Below are 20283 nucleotides of genomic sequence, written 5' to 3' on the forward strand. Positions count from 1 at the left end.
AGACAGTAATGGGATGGAATATGTGCTTGCCCTGTCTCAGGAGGAAACCGCCTGGGGAAACGCTTCCTGCAGGATTCTTGCCCTGTTGTTCCCATCCAGCCGAGGTAAAGAGCAAGGACCCCCCAAAACTATCCGGCCCCTGTCCTCCGACGTAAACTATACCTCCTACCTCTCAAGGGTGGGGAACAGAAAAAACCCCACCTGGTAATCATGTCACAGACTGAGCTCTCTCACTGTTGCCTTGTGTCCCTTGTGTGCCAGGCTCTGTTTATCACACTGAGTCATGGTAACAAGAGTTTCTGTAAGCAGGTCTCATGAAACTTACATTTTAGGGGGCAAAGTGGACAGTAAACAAGCAGAATGCAAAGTACGCTAGATGGTTGTGTGGGCTGTGGCAAAAAACAAAGCACAAGGAGACGGTGGTGTCAAGACAATTGCAGCTTAAAGTGGAATTGTCACTGAGCAGATCGCTGTGACCTGAGGCAGCAGGAAGCAGCCATGTAGTGTCTGGGGAGCGGCCCCAGGACCCCTTGCCTGGGCTCACTTCTCTCTGGGGTCCAGTTCTTACGTTATTACAGCAAGGCTTTTCCATAAACTTGAAATAAAATTGAAAACGATTTGTCATTGTCCTTCCTGAAGCTCCTGGCTGGGCCGAGTACCACGTGCCCCAGTGGTGACCGGTCCCAGCACCTGAGGGGACCCGGCCTCTCCTGACCAGCAAGGGAGCCGCTCAGACCGTTCTGAGGGACCTCCTGGTTCATAGGTTGACACTCAACCACTGACCCCAGGCCCCACCCACCTCCCCCACAGGAGAAGCAACATGGTTTACCATGCAGTCTGCTGGGGGACACACGCTTTCAGATGGTCTGGGGGGTAGCACCCAGCACTGGTCCCCGCGAGGCAGCCATCACCCCAGGACCTGTCCTGCCCTGCGATGGGACCCCAGGGGCTTACCCCTTCCCCAAACCCTTTCTCTCTCCCAGGTGGACTCCCCAGCTGCCCTCGGACTCAGGTTGCCTCAATTAAGGAATCAACCAATGAATGCATAAATAAGTGGAACAAATGGATGTTTCTCTCCCTCTCTCTCAAATCAATGAATAAATTAGAAATCCCAGTCCTACTTGGTTTGGTTCAGTGGCTAGAGCACAAGGACTGAAGGGTCCTGGGTTTGATTCCGGTCAAGGGCATGTACCTCAGTTGCAGGCTCAATCCCCAGGCCAGGTTGGGGTGTGTGAGGGAGGCAACCAATCAATGTGTCTCTCACATCGATGTTTCTCTCTCTGTCTCTCCCCCTCCCACTCTCTCTAAAAATCAATGGAGCCCGGCCGGTGTGGCTCTGGTTGAGCATCAACCCACGAACCAGGAGGTCACACACAGTTTGATTCCTAATCAGGGCACATGCCTGTGCTGTGGGCTCAATCTTAGTAGGGGGTGTGCAGGACGCAGCCAATCAATGATTCTCATCATTGATATTTCTGTCTCTCCTTCCTCTCTGGAGTCAATTAAAAAAATATTTAAAAAATAAAAATCAATGGGAAAATATTCTTAGGTGACTATTAAAAAATCCCAAGCTTGTATGTAGTTCAGTGGTTGACCTGTGCACCGAAGGGTCATGGGTTTGATTACCGGTTAAGGGCACTTATCTGGGATGTAGGTTTGATCCCTGGCCCAGTCGGGGTATGTGCAGAAGGCAACCAATCTCTCTCTCTCCCCTTCTACTCCCCGCTTCTACTCTAAAAATCAATGCAAGGAAAAAAATCAATGGAGCTGGGGACCCAGATGAATCTGATGTCCGGACCTGAGCTCCACAGTAGCCAGAGCTTCCTTGGGCTCAGGGGTGGGGGGTGCACGGGTGCTCCAGCCCCATCTCCACTCCCATCTCTAGTGCTGCTTCTCCTATGGGGGAGGTGGGTGGGGACTGGGGTCAGTGGGCCGAGGGCCTGGCAGCGTGGCTCAGTGGTTGAGTGTCAACCTATGAATGAGAAGGTCACGGTTTGATTCCTGGTCAGGCTTTGCGCGGGTTGCGGACTCAAACCCCAATGCAGGGTGTGCAGGAGACAGCTGATCAATGATTCTTTCTCATTGATGTTTCTCTCTCTCTCTCTCTCTCTCTCTCTCTCTCTCTCGCTCTCTCTCTCTCCCTCTCTCCCTCGCCTCTCCTCTCCTCTCTGAAATCAATAAAAAAAAATTTTTTTTAAAAAAGTATATTTTATTGAGTTTTTACAGAGAGGAAAGGAGAGAGATAGAGAGTTAGAAACATCGATGAGAGAGAAACATCGACCAGCTGCCTCCTGCACACTCCCCACTGGGGATGTGCCCGCAACCAAGGTACATGCCCTTGACCGGAATCGAACCTGGGACCTTTCAGCCCACAGGCCAACGCTCTATCCACTGAGCCAAACTGGTTTCGGCAATAAAAAATATTTTAAAAAATAGATCCTCAGGTGAGGATTAACAACAACAACAAAATCCCGGCCTTTCACACAAACATTGTTGTTGAACATGGAGCAGCAGCAGCTGAGGTTACACTTGATCCGGAGACAATGTCCGGAGTACTAGCTGTGCTATTCTCAGATTTTGGGCCACACGGAGGTGCATGCTCAGCAGTCAAGTTTAAAAGGATAAATCCAGACTGTTGTCACCGCCTCACACCAGGAGTTGTGTTGCTAGGGAGGCCAGCAGGTGGGCTGTAGCTGGTGGGGAGGCTGCCCCTGGGGGAGCAGAGAAACGTCTTGCTATTCCTCTGGTAGCATAATGCAGCTGAGATGCCAGGAGACCAGGGAACACAAGGCCATGACCATCGACAATGCCCGGTTGGAGTCCACCTTGGAGCTGGAAACAAGTTCAGGTTCATGGCTTTAGGATGTCCCACAGCTGCAGCTGTTGGCCCTCATTCCAGCGAGAGAATATTGCGGGTGATGCAGAGGCCTGAGGGGAATGTATCCGTACTCCTGGGCACCCACCGCACTCCAGGCCCTGCCAGTGCTGGGACGCGGTGGTGAGGTGTCTGTTCCAGCTTGTGCATCGGGGGCCTGGCTGCCTCTGGTCGGCCTCCAAGTGAGGCCACCTGCCCACAGAGCTGCCCAGGAAGGGGGGTTCATGACAGCCGTTGGGCAAACTGTACCCTTAACCCCGGCTTCTCAACCCTGGCTGGACCATGGGGTCATTGGGGGAAGTACATTTTTTCTTTCTTTTTGATATACCACATTGGTTACTCATTCATCAGTTGATGAATATGTAGGTTGGTTCCACTATTGTGAATAGTGCCAGAACATTCATGTGTCAGTTTTATATTGGCCCAGCTTTGTATTTTTTTGAACATTCCCACACAAGCATTTGTGTGAATGTTTTCAATTTTCTTAGGTATATGCCTACGAGTGGAATTGTTGAGGCATTCATTTAATTTTTAACTCTGACACTTGGATCATGTAAACCAGTGGTTCTCAACCTGTGGGTCGCGACCTCTTTGGGCGTTGAACGACCCTTTCACAGGGGTCGCCTAAGACCATTGGAAAACACATATATAATTACATATTGTTTTTGTGATTAATCACTATGCTTTATGTTCAATTTGCAACAATGAAAATACATCCTGCATATCAGATATTTACATTACGATTCCTAAGAGTAGCAAAATTACAGTTATGAAGTAGCAACGAAAATAATGTTATGGTTGGGGGTCACCACAACATGAGGAACTGTATTAAAGGGTCGCGGCATTAGGAAGGTTCAGAACCACTGATGTAAACCCTAACACAGTCATCTTGAGTTCCAAGACACTGAATATTTCTTTTCCTGAATCCAGTGTGGCTGTTCCCCACCGGCTGGCTATGGCCTCTCTGCTGCTTCCACAGGCCTCTTCCCATCAGGACCCTCTCTGCGCCCGCCCGGGGCTCCCCAGTGTGGAGACATGGGCTGCAGGTCTAGCTGACAGCTTCTGCTGGTTCAGCTCGGGTGCAGCTCTTGGAAACACATCGCAAAGGAGGTGCTCCCCTGCCAAGCTTTGCAAGGTAAGGACCTCCCTCCGTGTGCTTCCCTTCATCTCACTCCCCCTCCTCCGTGCTGTGCTTCACGGTGTTTACAGGAACTTCCTTTAACTGCAGAGAGTGCTCAAGCAGCACACATTTCTTTCTTGGCCGTCCTTCATGCTGTGCATCCACACCTGTTGTATTTTCTACCACATTCCCTTTTTCAAAAAACTGCGATGTAAGTAGCAGAACATAAACCTTTTTATGTTTCTGGTCTGCCGATACCCCTCTGGAGCCATGACACCCACGGGGACTCTTCATTGCCCCCATACTCTCCAACCAGCTGCAAAGGCCTCCCTTCCCACCTCTTACTCACATTCACGGTCACCCAGGCAGTGCCAGACCCGGGCCCGGAGCTGGGGACCCGGATGAATCTGTGATGTCAGGGCCTGAGCTCCAGTCGCCAGAGCTTCAGGGGGGTGCACGGGTGCTCCAGCCCCATCTCCACTCCCATTTCCAGTGCTGTTGCTCCTGTGGGGGAGGTGGGTGGGGACTGGGGTTGGTGGGCCGAGGGCAGGCAGAGTCTTGCCCTCCATGGAAAACATCAGAGGGGTCAGGGTAAAGGGTGTCCAAGTCCCAGGACCTGCTGGTCTCAGGCCTCCTGCCAACAGGGCAAGAGCCAAACGTCAGCGCCCCTGTGGGTGGGTGGGGGGATGCTGATCCCCCCATCGCCAGCAGGGCCCTTCCTGCCTGACCCCCAGGCCCACCTCTGGCAGAGGCTTGGGGACGAATGTGGGTGTTGCAGCCAGTCTCCAAGATGGCCCATGATCTGGGCCTCTTGGTTTCCACATCTTTGTGTGGTCTCCTCCTGTGTCAAATCAGCGGGTGAGGAGGGTGGTGATGGTGGGTGGATTCTGAGTGTTGGGGAGTAAACACTGGCCTTGGCCCTTGAATCCTGTGCTCTGAGGGAAGCCAGGCACCATACTGGGAGGACGCTGGGGCAGTCCTACGGGGAGACGCGTGGAGAGGACCGGCGGCCTCCTGCCAACCCAGCCGTGAGAATGAACCGCCGTGGAAGGGATCCTCATCCCAGCCAGACCTGCAGACTGCAGCCTCGCGAGGGGCTGAGCCAGAACAGCCCAAACACTCCCGAATTCCCCCCACAGAAGCCGTGGCACATAAACCATTCCAGCCATTAAGTTTGGGGCAACTTACTCTGCAGCACCTGGTAACAGACACCCCCCTCTCGCTCTGGGGCTGGTTCCTCTCCGATTCTGGTGTTGGGCTGGAAGGCTTTCCTGCTTCCCCCCCAGCCCCTGGCCTGTGCTCCCCAGACCGCAGTATGGAGAACGGGGAGATGAGTGGTGGCCCTGGGTCCGAATAAAGTCAGATAGCTGTCAGCCGAGATCACTGTTTTCTCCATTTTAATTAACACTTTACAAAGTACAAAATATACTGTCTTTTTTTGGGAACATAGGTATGTTTTTCTCTCCGTCATACAGTACATGAATCTCGAGGGTTCTTTTTTCTTCAACAAAGTGAGCGTGAGGGGCCTTGGTGTAGGGCTGCCCACTTCTCCCCTCACCCAGGGCCGGCCCAGGTCCAGATGCCAGTGAGGGCTCGGTTCCCCAAGATGAGGCCTGGGCAGGCGGAGGCCCCTCAGAGCCCGTGCACCCAGCACCCACTCACCCCCATGTCAGGAGAACGGAAATGGTTTTGGCATAGAGTAAGACGAGGGCTTGTCCATGGCCCCCGCCCCCGTTTTGGAGCCGACCCTGCTCAGTTCTGCCCGGACCATTTCCTGAATATAAATAGGTAAACCGAGGCAATGGACAGAAAACGCAATGAGCCTGGTCTCTGAATTTGGCCTGCTTTTCACCTTTCTGCCCCCCTGAGCCCTGGTCTCCAGCGTCCTGGAAGCCCTTCCCGGAGGAGCCCAGCAGTGAGGGCCTGGCACCCACCGCTCTCCCTGGGAGACCTCAGGACTCGATGCTTCGGAGGCGGCGGCTTGGCAGGCCCAGGCTCTCGGGCCGGCTGTGTGGACAGAGTCCTGCAGGGGACACTCTGCTCCGACCACAGGGCAGTGCTAACAAAACCAAGAGGTCTGGGCAGCCCTTCCAGGTCTGCCTCCACCCCCTCCACACGCGGCCACAGGTGAGAATGCCCCCAAGGCCGCAAAACACGGAGTGAGGCAGTCCCTTAGCTCAGATTCGGACTCTGCACACATGTGCTCTCACACACACTAATGTGTCTGACAGCACACACACATCATGTGTAAGTGCAAACATGTGTGGCCGTGCACAGACCAGTGTCCTGACTCTCACAGCCTCCCATCCCCTCGAACCGAGAGCCACACACTCCCTCACCGCCAGGCTGCCCACGGGTGCCACGGGCCAGGCCAGCCCTGGTGCCACGAGCCCCAAGGACAAGCAGCGACCTTAGCCAGCAGCCCCCGTCTTCACCTTCCCAATTCAGCAGGCTTCACAGGAGTGTGCGAATGTGAAGGCCGAAGGCCACAGCCCACCCTTCTTCCCTCCACAAGCTATGCAAACGGTATGACAGACAAGGGTGTCCTTTGGCTGCCTCTAAGTTGAAAATAAAAAACATAACTAACCAAACCTGGGATAAGCTGAGATCCAGCTATACCAGGGCTCAACTCTCCTGGCGACAACCCTGGGCCACTCCTCCCAAGCCGGCCTTCCGCTGGCGTCTGGGTTGGCTCCCCTCCCGGGCGGCCTCTGGACGGAGGGCTCCTGCCTGAGCCTGCTGTAGGCCTCGCCCCTTCCTTCGCACGGCAGCTGGGATGCCTGAACAGCCAGTCTTCCATCCTCCTCTCAGCCTGACCACCAACGCCATCGCCCCCCAGCCCTGACTTACAGCGGCACAGATACACTGGGGGTGTTTTCTTCCCACCCCCACCCAGTGTTCACTCAGGAAGTGGCCTCAACAACTTCTCAGGGCTGGCGTGCTCTGCTGTCAACAGGGAGATAGAGCCCCAACGTCCCCTCTCTTAGCGGGGGCTGTGAAGGGCCCTGGTCCCACATCCGGACCCAGAGGCTCAGAAAGGTGGCCCAGGTGGCCGTGGGGAAATGTGACCAGGAGGGACCGGTGGTGGGCAGGCAGGCTTATCACCGATTATCAGGCAAATGGTGCCCTTGGCTTGACACCGGCCCCTCCCAGGTCTGACTTCCATGGCATTCTGTCATCTCAGAGGGTGAAGCCCCACCAGACTACACTGGTCCCCGAGGCCGTGCTGCCTGCTGGGGGAGCCTGGGGCCGGGAGAGGGTGGGAGGGGGAGAATGCTGGTGCTGGGGGGGCTCTCGACCCCTTGAATCTTGGGGAGGGGAGGTCTGCATGCCTCTCCAGCTTGGGTGTGTACCCTGAGCTGAGGGCAGTGGCCTGGGTGGCACCTCTTGCGGGCTCTGGAGATGCCCGGGGAGGAAGGAGGCGCAGAGCTGGCACTGCCCGACTTTGCTGGGTCAGGACTAGGGGTTGGGGGGCAGGAGTTTCCCAGGAACCAGGGGAGCCGGGCTGAGGATGGAGCAGAGGCAGGCTTTCACAACTGTGGATGAGGGAGAAGGGGCGGTCATGTGCCCCTCCCTCCCTCTCCTCACTGTAGTGTATGGTGGGGGTGGGGTGGGCAAGGGGCGAGGGTGGCATTTAGACAGTTTGAGCTTTTCTTTCCAGGGAGTGGCACCGCAGCAAAGACACAGGGCCTGCCTGCTCCCCCCGAAGGCAGCTTTGCCCACAAGCCCAGCTTCCCTCCGCTGCTGCATGCCCACCAGCCAGAGCCAAGAAAGCCTTGGGGCCACCTCTATGGCAGGTCTGGGCACATGCCCCCTCACAGGAGGGCCTGGGAGGGGGTGAGCAGCTGGCCACTGGGGAAAAAATGCTCACTCCCACATCCCAGTGCCGTGGACACCAGACCACAGACCCTGCTCATCACAGGCACGCACAGACCCGAGGGCTCGCCTGCCCGGCCTCCGTGGCCTCCCGTGGCCTCTTCACACAGCAGGACCGGGACTGGGAAATAAAGGGCGGGTTTCCGGGTGGAAGGCGCCCCATCCCCGCCCTGACACACATCCAGGGCACACACAGGGCCAGCCCCGGAGGAGACCTGGGAAAGAACCCGAGGCTTCTAAGCTGCAGGTGAGATCAACCAGGTGAGCCGTCAGCATGAACGGAGCCCTGCGAGGGGGTCAGGCCTGGGTGGAGACTCAGGGTGACCACCCAGCAGGCGGGGAGAACTGAGAAGGGGGATGTTCTGTTCAACGCCTCCTCTCTGGGCTCTACCATCTTGAAATACAAGGATGTCAAGGGTTGTGGCCATGGAGATGGGAGTTCAGGAAGGGATTGAACCCAGCTTTCAAGAAAGAAGGGGGAGAAACCCTCGATGCCCCCTCTGGGGCTCAGCCCCTGGGCTGCTGGTTTTGTTTTTCTGTCAAGTCAGGGCTGAGGCAGCAGCCGGCTTCTCGCAAAGTCGTATTGCCTATATACTTGAATTAAAAATACACGGTGGCTCAAACGTGCCTGTGTGCACGGCAGACACAGCAGACGGAGGCCCTCACGCGCGCACACACACACACACACACATACACATACACACTCGCACATACACAGTGGGGTCTGCGTCCACGTACTGCACACACACACGTGCGTGCCCACAGTATATATTAACATATATATTGCTCAAGTATATATGCTATGTACAGTATATATCTATATCAACATAAAACACAGGTATTTATACGTGTGTACAATAGATAAGCCCTAGGGGCCCGGGGAGCACGCATTTCTGGGGTCACGGGGCCTACACACTTGCTCGGGAAGGAGGAAAGGTCAAGTGACGTGATTAGGGGGACGGACAGGAGGGGCCGGGAGAGGTGCGCCTCTGAAAACCCAGGCCTTCCAACGACAGAAAGGGGACTCGGGGCTTCAAGTGCCGCCCTAGCCACTTGGCCACCCCCATTTTGGAACCAGCAAGCAATTTACACGTTTTGGTTGTTATGGAGTTTTGTGCAAAATGAATTAACTTAAGAAAAAAAGGTGGGTTCCTACTCAGTGCATGAGCCCCCGAGATCTGCCAGGATCCAGCTGCACAGCTACGGCACTGGGGCCTCCAGGGCACGAAGGGTCCCACAGAGCTCAGAGAAAGGGGTGGGGCTCACACAGCCCCTCACCAGACCCAGAGACCGGCCCCCCTCCTCCGAGCTCCTCAGGGACAGCGCGAGTCAGCTGAAGCCCGAGGAGCACCAGCAGGGCAGGGGCCACGGCGGGCCCTTCGCACGCAGAAAGCACCCCCAGGAGAGAGGAGGCCGGGGCTCACCCCGTTCTGCCTGGGAAGCCTCCAGGGGACACACCTGCCTCAGCTGCCTGCCACCTGGCTGTCACCTCCCGTGGCCCTCGGGTCCCGACACTCACCACCACAGCTGCCTGGGTACCTGTCATTGGGCCCGGCGGGGCGGCCCTGCGTGGCGCCCGGGGCCCGTCTAGTCAGACCTCTGCTCCCAGGGTCCTGCTCCAGGGAGGGCCAGGGCCCAGTGCGCATGCCTGTCCCTGGAGCCACGGGGCACCAGCTAAGCGACGCTGGGCCTCTGGTCCCCAGGCAACTCAGCAGGCCCTGTCTCTAGAAAAGGCGGCCAGCCTCAGCCTGGGCACAAATACATTAAATACGAAACTAAAACAAAGTACGGTTTTCTCTATTAAGGCTCAGTTAAGCTGCCTCCCAGATCAAGTACTCATGAGTGCCAGTCCCAGGACCGAGGGGCGGGCAGGCAGGTGAGTTGGGCAGAGGCCTTCTATGTCCCCCAAAGCGAGGCAAGGGAGACAGGACGACAAGGGAGCCTGTGCTGGTCTAGTCAACTGCTGGGGAGGAGGGGGAGTCCTAAGAAACCCCAGGCCCAGACGCTGGGAAGCCGAGGCTCGCCTCCTGAGTAGGGTCCAGGGAAAGCGGAGGGTCCAGGAGCTCACGCCCTAGGCTGTGGGTCCGCCAGGCACCGCCTCCCAGGAGTGAGTGCTTGTGGTGGGGGGGGTCTGGACAGGGTGCCCTTGGCAGTCTTGCGGGGAGTCAGGGCACAAGCCCTGTGATTGGCAGGTGAGGTTCTGGGTGGCGCGGGTCTTCCCCAGCTCGGCACCCCCCCCCCCCCCCCCCAGCTCTGCCGGAGCCTCACCAGCATGTGTCGCGAGGGCCGCCCACTGGCCTCCACTCCGGGAACCAGCCCTGAGCTGATGGAACCAGAGACCAGCAACCACAGTATCCAGCTTGCCCCCTCACCGGGGCCTCCCTGGGCTCCATGAACTCAGTCCTGCTCAGCCTGCTCCCCAAGGTAACATGCGAATTGGTACCCCAGTGTCTTGTAGGAGATGCCAGCTTACGTCAGTGTCTGCCCCTGGCTGTGGGCGAGGCCGGGTGAGGAGGCGGGTCAGCTCCTCAGCTCTCTGGGCCTCGGACATCATTTTCTGGAGTGGGGGTGGGGGGAGCACGGGGGTTCTCTGGAGGCTCTGGGAAGGGAGGACATGGGGAGGCCCTGGCCTGGGCCCCAGGCCTGGCGAAGTCAGCAACTGGGGGTGCCTCTGAGGCCCCTTCTTTGGGGGACCTGGGGCCGATTTTCCAGTCTGTTGAGAAATACTGCAAGAAGAATCTTCGGGCAGGGCGGACGGAGGAGTGAGACCCTTCTAATGCTTCTCTGCTTGGCTGACCTTCAGGGCGCTGATGACGCCGTTAATGTTTTCTTCTGGTACCTGAAAGGGCAGGAGGCAGCCAATGCGTGAGCCCCTGGAGCCAGCTCCCCTGCCCCGGGCCAGTGCAGGACACTCACCAGTGCGTGGTCGAACTTGAAAGTACTGATGTAGTAGGCGGGGATGTCCGCAGCGGCCAAGGGCTCGGAGATCTGGGCCACGATGCCACACTCATCTGGGGACAGAGGGGGGACTGGCTCAGCCTCCACGTGGTGGCATCATCACCCGGGGTGCCAGCCAGTGCTCCCTCTGCCCTCTCCCTCCCTCTGCCAGCAGTGCCTGCCCCACACCCACCATCTGCCCAGGGAATTCCCCCCACACCCGAAGGCCTAGTGCAAAGGCCCCTTCACCAGGAGCCTTCTCGATGCCCCCGCCAGCAATGAGCTCTCCACTCAGTTGTCTGACTGGCCACCCTCTGCCTGTTCCATGCTCTGTAGCCACAACGCATCTTCCCTGCCAGCCTTCGAGGTCTCTAAGGCGGGCCTGGAGGCAGTGTGGGCTCGAACACATGGGTCAGGCCCCCTTTCTAGTCCGGTAACTGTGGCCAAGTCACTTTCTCTCTGAGCCCGTGTCCTCAGTGGAACCCCACTGGCAGTGTCAGGCATTTGGTGGGGCTGGGACGTGACTTCCTACTCCCTCTAGCATCTGAAGTGGGAGTCTGTGCTGCTTTTCTCGTCTACCCCAAACCTTATCTGATAAAGCAACCTTGGGGTTGCCTGGGGCTGGTCTTATCCTCATTGGCAGCTTCCTCCCTGATTTAAAGGCACCGCTCAAGGCTTCCTCCTACAGGAAGACCTCCAGGATCTGAGGACTGTCCCACTCCGACACAATCCTGCGTGTTTCCTAAAAGCTACTGTTATGATTTTGGTGATGATGCATTTCCCCAACACTGTCCCCACAAATGTGGGCGAGGTGCTGGGTGGAGCCCAGGTCTGGTCGCCAGTTCCCATGGGATTCTGAGGCCAAAGCCTAGGACAGTGATGGCGAACCTATGACACGCGAACTCATTTAACTCTTTGTTAAATGGCATTTAAATATATAAAATAAATATCAAAAATATAAGTCTTTTACTATGGTTGCAAATATCAAAAAATTTCTATATGTGACATGGCACCAGAGTTAAGTTAGGGTTTTTCAAAATGCTGACACGCCGAGCTCAAAAGGTTCGCCATCGCTGACCTAGGGATTACCCCGGGTTCCACCTCCATTGTCACGAAACCCAGCGTCTGATCTGACGTTCCCTCCCTGGCCCTGGCCCTGCCCGCTGGCCCACCCGCGCAGCAACCCTGTAGGCCTCTCAAGTTCCTGCTTCCCCTTGGTCTGCCGGGCTCCTGGCCGGCCCCCAAGCCCCTCTGGTGGCTGTGCAGGCCTCCAACCGGCACTCCTGGGGACTGTGTGCTACCTGGCGGAGACCGGCTGTGTCCTGGACACCTTCTCTTCCTCTAAAGGGAGGAGGGGAGGAGACCAGGGTCTAGAATAGAGCACTTTAAACTGCAGGCTGTGGCCCACTTGTGACATTAGTTAGAAGGCTGGTGACCGGGAAAGGCCAAGTGGCTACGTGAGTGTGGTGTGTGAGACTGCAGTTTGAGTTGTCTGGGTATGTGTGCGTGCTGGGCTGTGATGTAAAATATATTTATTCTAACCACGGCCAAACACACGCAGAACTGCCGGTCTAGCCCGTCACAGTCTAAGTTATTTTTCCTGCAGGACTCTTTGTAGCTATAAGCATGGCTCTCAACCCGCTACGTCCTGGGAAGGCAGCTGCTGCCTGCTCGGCTCACGCTGGAGTCCTACAACCTCCCTTCCCCGTCGCTATCCACGAGGCCGAGCAAACAACTCCCCTACAGCAATGGGCAGAGGTCTGCCAACGGAGAGACGGTTGTTTCATCTACTATCCCACCCTTACTGCTCCCCCATTGGCCTCGTGATGTGAGCAGAGTCAGGGGCACTGTCCGTCCATCTGCGAGCTCATGAGAAAGGTGAGGCAGGTGGCAGAACCTGGCTTCCTCAGGGACCCCCTCACCCAGGTCCAAATGCCCTGCCAGCTCCATGTCCTGTCCCAAAGGAGAGCCCTCAGGCTGCCCCGCTGTCCCTGGAGCAGTGTGAGTGTTATCGGGAGCACTCTGCACCCCGTCTATGAGATCAGGGTCACCACACCACTGGGCTTGCCGAGGACCTCCCTGCAAACAGCCGCTCTGATTTACCAAGAGCCGCTTCTGGGCACCGGCTCTGGGTCTCACAGTCTAGCCCAGTGGTTGGCAAACTGTGGCTCAGCAAACCGCGGCTCGCGAGCCACATGCGGCTCTTTGGCCCCTTGAGTGTGGCTCTTCCACAAAACACCGACTTCTGCGCATGGGCCACGAAGTTTCAATCGCACTGTACGTGTGCACCCGCACGTGGTACTTTGGAAGAGCCACACTCAAGGGGCCAAAGAGCCGCATGTGGCTCGCGAGCCGTGGTTTGCCGACCACGGGTCTAACCCCAGGAAATCATTTCTAATCACGACCGAGCTCTAGTCCCAGGCACACTGCAGTCACTCCCGGCGGGGCGCAGCCTGCACCCAGTGCTGAAAGGGTGCGGGCCCCGAGGGTCCGAGGGCTGGGGCCCCGTGGAAAATGCTTATGGGGAAACACCAGACACTGTGTGGGGGACGTGGAGGCGCTGCTCGGCTGCGTGTGGGGAATCACGGCGATCTCTCCCGGGGAGCAGGTCGCTGGGTTCTGCAGGAGGACCTCTCCTTCCCAGGACAGAAAGGGGTAAGTGCTGGGACGTGAGGTGATCCGTGAATACTTTCCTCCAGAGGTCTTTCCCTCCCTCCCGCACTGGTCAGGGGGACCTCAGGCTCCCCAAGCTTCCGTCTCCCCATCTGTACCCCAGGGCACAGACAGGCTGTGACTCCGGGTGACGTGAGTGCCCCAGCACTTGGAGGCACTCGGCAAAGCTCCCCCCGCTGAACCCCACAGGTCTCACCGAATCCCAGGGGCTGGCCTCCGATCCGCACCATCTTCCAGAGCTCTCCAGATGCGCTCGTGAACAGCAAGTTACTAGGAAACCTTCAAGGAGCGAGGAAAACCCCAGAGGCTGATGTTCAGCTGCTCCCTGGCCAGGGCTCCACCTGCCACAGGATGGGCCCCAGGACCCTGCCGAGCCCTCCACCCACTCTCTCTGCAGCCCCTTGCCTGGGGGTGGGGGACAGGAAGGCAAGGGTGGGATTGGCTGTGCAACAACTGCCCCTCTCCAGCTCCACAGAGGGAACTGAGGGGCAAATGGTACTCAAATGACCCAGGGCCCTCATCTCTGAGTTTCCTGTCATCTTGGGGACAGGGCCCGCCCACCTGCAATGAAGGGTTGTGGTGAGGAACTATTAGGGACAGAGTGGGTGATGTGCCCTCCACGGAGCCCAGCCCACCCTGGGTGGCCCGGCTCACCTCTGCTGGGTCTGCACGTCCATCACCAGGGAGATGTAACCCTCAATGAGGGAGAAGGAGAAGAAGCGGATGTGGCCACAGTCGTCACTGGCAGCCATGGGGTCCTTCACGCTGGGGGCGGGGGGTGCTGATGAGGGTGGAGTGGGGGCCCCACTGCACCCCGACCCCTGCCTGTCCTGCGCGGCAGCCTCAGCACGGGGTGCTGGGAAGAGCACTGGCCTGGGAGAGCCCCTTCCCTGCCTTGCTGAGTAACCCCGAGCCAGTGTCCCCGCAGGTCTCTGTGCAACGCACACATCCCACACATTCGTGGAGGTGAGCAGGCCACGTCTGTGCCGGAGCCCCCGCCGGCCCCCAGGCAGGCTGCACGGCCCCTTCCCAGCAGGTTCTCTGTCCTCGTGCTGGCCCATATTTCAGGGCACGATCTGTGGTCACTGCCAGCTCGCTGGAACCTGCACCCCCCAACCTGGTGTTGGCCTAAAGGTAAAGCCGACTCTGAGGGAAACGGAAAGCCTGTCGTCCTCGAATGAAAACCCCGAGTTTGAAGCTCAGGGAGTGAGCCTGCCTTTGGAGCTCAGGGGCAGTGGGGTTTGTTAGCATCTCCCTGTGCACTGGGCTTCACCAAGGTCCAAGGTTCCCAAAGGAGGCCCGGCCGGTGCTGCTCAGTGGTTGAGCACTGACCTACGAACCAGGAGGTCATGGTTCGATTCCCGGTCCGGGCACATGCTCCTGTTGTGAGCTTCATCCCCAGCCAGGAGTGTGCAGGAGGCAGCCGATCAATGATTCTCTCTAATCTCCCTCTCTCTATCTCCCATCTTCTCTGAAATAAAAATAAAATAAAAAAATAAAGATTCCCAAGGAAGAAAGTCTCCCTTCTTAGACGGGGCTTTGGGTAGAGCCATATCTCCCACCACCGACCCTGGACAAGTGTCCAGGGCAGGTCTGTGTCTCCTCCCTCAGACTAGCTCCCAGGGCAGGTCTGTCTCCTCTGAGACGGGGGCTTCGTGGCACAGCCATATCCCTCTTGGCCCCCCCCCCCCCCCCGCAGCCCCTCACACTCAAGGAGACCCTACCCGTTGGAGTAGAACATGACGTCCATGAGGAGTGTGGCAACAGCAGGCAGCGTGTCGGGGTCCAGGCTGGTGACACAGAAGCTGTTGCTGGGGCTGGACAGTGGGTGGATGACGGGTCTCTGGACTGTGAGTGCAGAGACAAAGGTGCCAAGGCGGTTAGAGGAGCAGCGGGGGCAGGTGGGGGCAGGTGGGGTTTGCTGCCGACGCTCTGGGAGGCCTGGCTCCAGGCCCTGTGAGCCCTGGCCTGTCATTTCTTCAGCCTCCACCACCACCTACAGCTCTTCTGCTAGTCCAGGCTCACCCAGACCTGGGGCCCTTGCACATGGCATGTCTCCTGCCTGGAATGCCCTTCCCAGCCTTCACCACCTGGCTGAGCTCCTACTGACCAGGACGGCTGAACCGTGTTCTGCCTGGAGCTCAACTGATGCTCTGAGAATGGGCTGTTCTGGGGCAGCACCTGGTAACTTTTTTTTTTTAAATTGAATTTATTAGAGTGACATTGATTGATAAAATTATATAGGTTTTAGGAGTACAACTCTATAATACATCATCTGTATAGCGCATCATGCATTCACCACCCAAAGCCAAGTCTCCTGTCACCATTTATTCCCTTTTGACCTTCTTCTACCTCCCTCCACCCCCTGGCCCCCTGGCAATCACTGTCCTGTTGTCTAGGTCTGTTTTTTTCTTAATCCCTTCACCTTTTCCACCCCAACCCTCCTCCCCTCTGACGCACCCATCTTGGGCTTCACGAAGCCATTGGTGATGCCAAGGTTCTCGGCGGCCACCGTCTCACCATTGACGACCCGCAGAATGGTGAACTCTGATGACAAGGTGTGGGTGACAAAGGGCAGGTCCCGCTCACGCACCTGGGACAGGGAGTTGAGGACATGAGTCTCCGGAAGTTCCTGGATCGAGTGGGCCTGGGGGCAGCGACCCCCCCCACCCCCACTCGGAGATGCTGCCCCAGAACCAGCTTCCCCGGTCCTTGCCTCCTGCCGCCCTGGTCGGGGGTGGGAGCCTGGGTCCAGGGCAGCAGGAAGGATGCAGAGGGGAGAAGACACGACACCGAGGGCCGGGAGGTGCAAGCCGGTCCCCCCACCCACCCTCTTGAATGTTGTGCCCAGACCTGTCCCTGCCCCTCCCCAGGCCCATGCTCCTGAGGGTGGCCATGGCCCATGGGAGGAGAAAGAATGACTTGGTGGCCAGGAGCTGCTGCTGGCCCCAGGACCAGACAGACTTGCCATCCCAGGGGGTGGGGGTGGGGAAGAGGGGAGACAGATGTCCAGCTGGGACGATACCCCACCCACACGAGCTCCCCAGACCTCACTTCCTGGCTTCCAGGTCAAACCAAGCATGGCCCCCCATAAAAGGCAGGTGGAGGGCGCAGGGGGGCAGAGACCAGCCTGGGTCATGCTAACATTTGACTGACAACCCTAAGGTCTCCCTGGCCTCTCTCTGAGCTGATCAGAGAATGGGGGCCACAGAACTCTGCAGACAGTGCCTGTGGGGGATGTCCCTGTTGCCCGAGAGCTGCGGTTACCAGGATGAAGTCCGTCTGGTAGGTGGACAGCATGAACACGGAGATGTTCTGGTCGGCCAGTGGGGCGATGACTGACTTGGCGATCTTGGTCACCCCGATGGGCTGGGAGCTGGAAAAGCTGCCACCACCGGACACGACATTGAGGGCCAGCCAGGTGGCATCTGCCACGCTCAGGTGCTCCGAGGAAGGCAGCTCTGGAGGGGACACAGAGGCAGGCCTGTGACCGATGGGCCCCAGGTCCCCAGAGCAGAGCAGGCCACAGAGTAGGGACTGACACGTGGGACCAGCTGTGTGACCTTGGCCAGCCCCACCCTCTGTGCCCGAGTGCCCTCATCTGTCAGAGGCGGATAGGACCGGCCTCAAAGGCTCGGCTGTGGGAGGACCGAGCCGGGAAGCCCCCAGAGGACTCTGGATGTGTCAGACGGCTCAGGAGGGTGGGAACTACGGGGACATGTGGTTTATCTGTGTTGGGATAAAGGATGAGTATTCAGCAGTCAGCAATGATTTTGTTATTTTCAGTCCTCACTACCCTCTGGGTGGCAGGTGCTGCCATCACCACCTACACCAGTGGAATGAGTCCCATGGTTTTCAAACTGGGTTCCCAGGAACCTCCCAGGAGGCTGGGGTTGGAGGGGAGACAGAAGACAGGATGGGGGCCTGGGTTTCCTCTTTGCTTCAATCAGACCTGCCTGCTGGGCTTCTCTGGAAGAACGCCCAGCTCCAGGAGGGCTCCTGAGGGTGCCACCACCAGGTGGGCAGTGACGGTCATCCAGTCCCTCCTGAGAGCCAGCAAGCCCTGGGGGTTGGCACTGGCAGGGACAGCGTGGGGGAGGCTCAGAATGAGAGCAAAGAGCAAGTCTCCCTGACCAATTCGTAAAACCTGGGCTCCATACGTTCGGACTGTCCCTTTCCCCCGTCCTGAGAGCCCCCAGAGGAGCCTGCACCCGGGATGTGGGCACATGTGTCTCCAGGAACACACAGCCACGGAGCTGACCCTACAGGCTGGCACAGGACTCTCCACGTATCACAGGCACCTGCTCAAACCCACCCCCCAGAGGGACTGTTATTCCCCCTGAGAACACAACCAGAGCTCTGAGAGGGCGGTGATTTCATGGTCACTTAGGGAAGGACAGTGCCAGGACCCAAACCCAGGTCTGACAGCCTCATGCCCTGTCCTGGGCGCTGACCGGGAGGAAGGGTCAGGTCCCCAGGAAGAAGAGGGGCCCAGACACTGGTGAGGAGGATGGCGATAACCAGGGAAGGCCGCATGGGCCTCCGGCAGGATGGCTTCCAAGGAGGGGAAATTGCGTGAGGCCCCACCAGGCTCCTACCTGCCCAGCTCTGGTCGTCATGGCGACCACAGCTCAGCGAGCCCATTGGTCATATCAGCTGAGAAGGGCCAGTCTTTGGCCAGGCTGGCTGGAGAGGCAGGCAGCTTCCCAGAAAAGGGAAAAGGTTTGGGAGGGAGAGCAGGAGAAAATGTTTTAAAAGGCGCTGGGTCTCAGGTAGCCATGTCTGGTCTCTCTACCCGTTATCCAAGGGGTCAGAAGAGAGACTTCTCGGCCCCAGGACCGAGAGCAAATATGCTCCCAGAACCGGGGGACCAGCTCGGATCTGAAATGTGAATAATCTCGCTCTGGCTCTCAGCCCTGGACAGAAGCCCTGAGGTTCCTCAATGGCAGGCCCGTGGTCACCCACGGAGGCTTTCCGAAGGGGGGGCTTGTCAGAGTGGCTGGAAACCACAGCACTTACTGCTTCCGGCCCCGTGGACATCCAACGCTGCCCTGGCATTCTGGGGGAGAGGGAAGGCTGAGTGGGCCCCCTCCCCACCCTGGCCAAACCTCAGGGCGCCCAAGTGCTGCTTTGGGGCTGTGGGGACGAGCTGCCAGGAGGCGGCACACTGGCTCTTCCCTAGAGGAAAAGTGGACCCATTCTAAGACGGAAATGGATTATCTGTCACTGCCCATTGTCCCAGACCCTAAATATAGCTTCTCGGAGCTGAGGACGCTCCCTGGTAGAGGAGGTAACAGGTCTTGCCACCCCGCCCCCCCTCCCCACCGCCGGGTCACAAAGTTGGGCGACTCTGTTGCTGGGTGGGCTCCCTCCTCCCCAGGAGTCCCCCGCTTTGGCCGAAGGACCTGCAGGTCCCTGCACTATGGGGCCGTGCCCTCCACACAGCCTGTCTCTCAGGCTCCGCCTGCCCCGCCTGCAGCAGGGTCGAGTCCTGGCGCAGGGCTGGCGGGTTGAGTCCTGGCTGTGCGACCTCGGGCCCGGGGCTTTTGTTTTCAAATGTGGGATGATGAAATCAGGAGCGGCTGGAGAAGGCGCTGGGAGGATTAAATGAGATAATCCGCCTGGAGCGCTCAGCTGAGTGCCTGGCACCCATCTGAGTGCTCAGCAAAGGCCAGAGCCTTTCTGGTCACACTGCTGACTACACGGGTGCCTTCAACTGCTGGTTCTGGATGGCAGTTGGGTCAAGGGTATCAAGAGTTTAAAAAATGTTCACTTTCACTGTAAAGGAGCACAGCTGGCCCTTGAACAGTACGGGTCTGAACTACGTGGGTCCACTCATGTGCCTTGTAGCCACGAGCATGCCTTATAGCACCGAGCGGGAGGGAGGCGATCCTGTGTTTGGGACGAGGCCATGGAGGCCCCAGGGTCCTGAGCAACTTGCCCAGAATGATCAGCAGCGTGTAGCAGGGCTAGATCCGAACCTGATCTTCTCATCTTAGCCCAGGATGAAGCCAGCAGTTACCTCTCAACATCTTCCTCCTTCTACCTTTTGGCTAGTCACGGTCCAAGGAGCATGTTACAGACACCACTGACGCAGGTAAGGGGCCTGTGACGGGCGGGGGCCAGTGAAGGGGTCCTGATTAGCACTGCGCCCCGCTTAACTGCAAACCTAAGATGCTGCCCACGACCCAGAGGTCAGGGCAGGGGCTGCCATGCATATTGTTTTGGGTTCCCACGAGCATCTAGCAATTGCACATAGTAGGTGCTCATTAAACATGTAAAAGATCAAACGACACACATGCACACAGACCCCTCTGGTTTGCCATGCAGACACATAGCATCCATTTGAGCCAAGAAGCTCTAAAATTCCACACGAAACAGGAAGCAGTCTGGTTAGTGTCACTGACAACTGTCCCACCCTCCGAGGACAGGCCCTGCATTTGATGCACATGTGAACTGCAGACAGCTGCTGGCTCCTAACAGAGAAATCTCCGCGCTGACGATATTGCCAGCGAACCACAATCAAGGCACCCTGGCCGAGGGAGGCCCTTGGGTGAGAAGCAATGTTCGCAGAACTGGGAGACGGGGCCCCATCTTTCACACAGCACGGCACAACCGTCACCCCTCCCCGTCCTATGGGGGCAGCCACAGCCCAGATTCCCTTTCTGAAGAAGAGCCTCCTAAGAGAACCACGCCCAGAGCGGAGGCAAGAGGGTGAACTTGGCAGCCCCCACCCCACATCTTCCCCTCTGGGGGCCTTCTCACACTGCCCTGCCACACACTGGCACATCCCCCGTCTCCC

At 57.9% G+C, this 20283-nt stretch overlaps 1 protein-coding gene across 1 annotated transcript in view; it reads right to left on the reverse strand.

Annotated features, from left to right (window-relative positions):
- Window positions 1-5375: 5375 nt before the first annotated feature.
- CASTOR2 (cytosolic arginine sensor for mTORC1 subunit 2) overlaps window positions 5376-20283 on the reverse strand; it is a gene marked incomplete at its 5' end in the record, with an annotated part of 50849 nt that continues 35941 nt past the window's right edge. The window contains 7 exons of the mRNA XM_081089502.1: window positions 5376-10710; window positions 10788-10882; window positions 13678-13760; window positions 14136-14246; window positions 15206-15329; window positions 15942-16074; window positions 16749-16942. Of these exons, the coding sequence (XP_080945628.1) occupies window positions 10645-10710; window positions 10788-10882; window positions 13678-13760; window positions 14136-14246; window positions 15206-15329; window positions 15942-16074; window positions 16749-16942 (806 nt within the window). The 3' untranslated portion in view covers window positions 5376-10644. The remainder of the gene's footprint in view (window positions 10711-10787; window positions 10883-13677; window positions 13761-14135; window positions 14247-15205; window positions 15330-15941; window positions 16075-16748; window positions 16943-20283) is intronic.

Source organism: Myotis nattereri (genome assembly GCF_964212035.1).
Source record: "Myotis nattereri genome assembly, chromosome: 4".
NCBI lineage: Eukaryota > Metazoa > Chordata > Mammalia > Chiroptera > Vespertilionidae > Myotis > Myotis nattereri.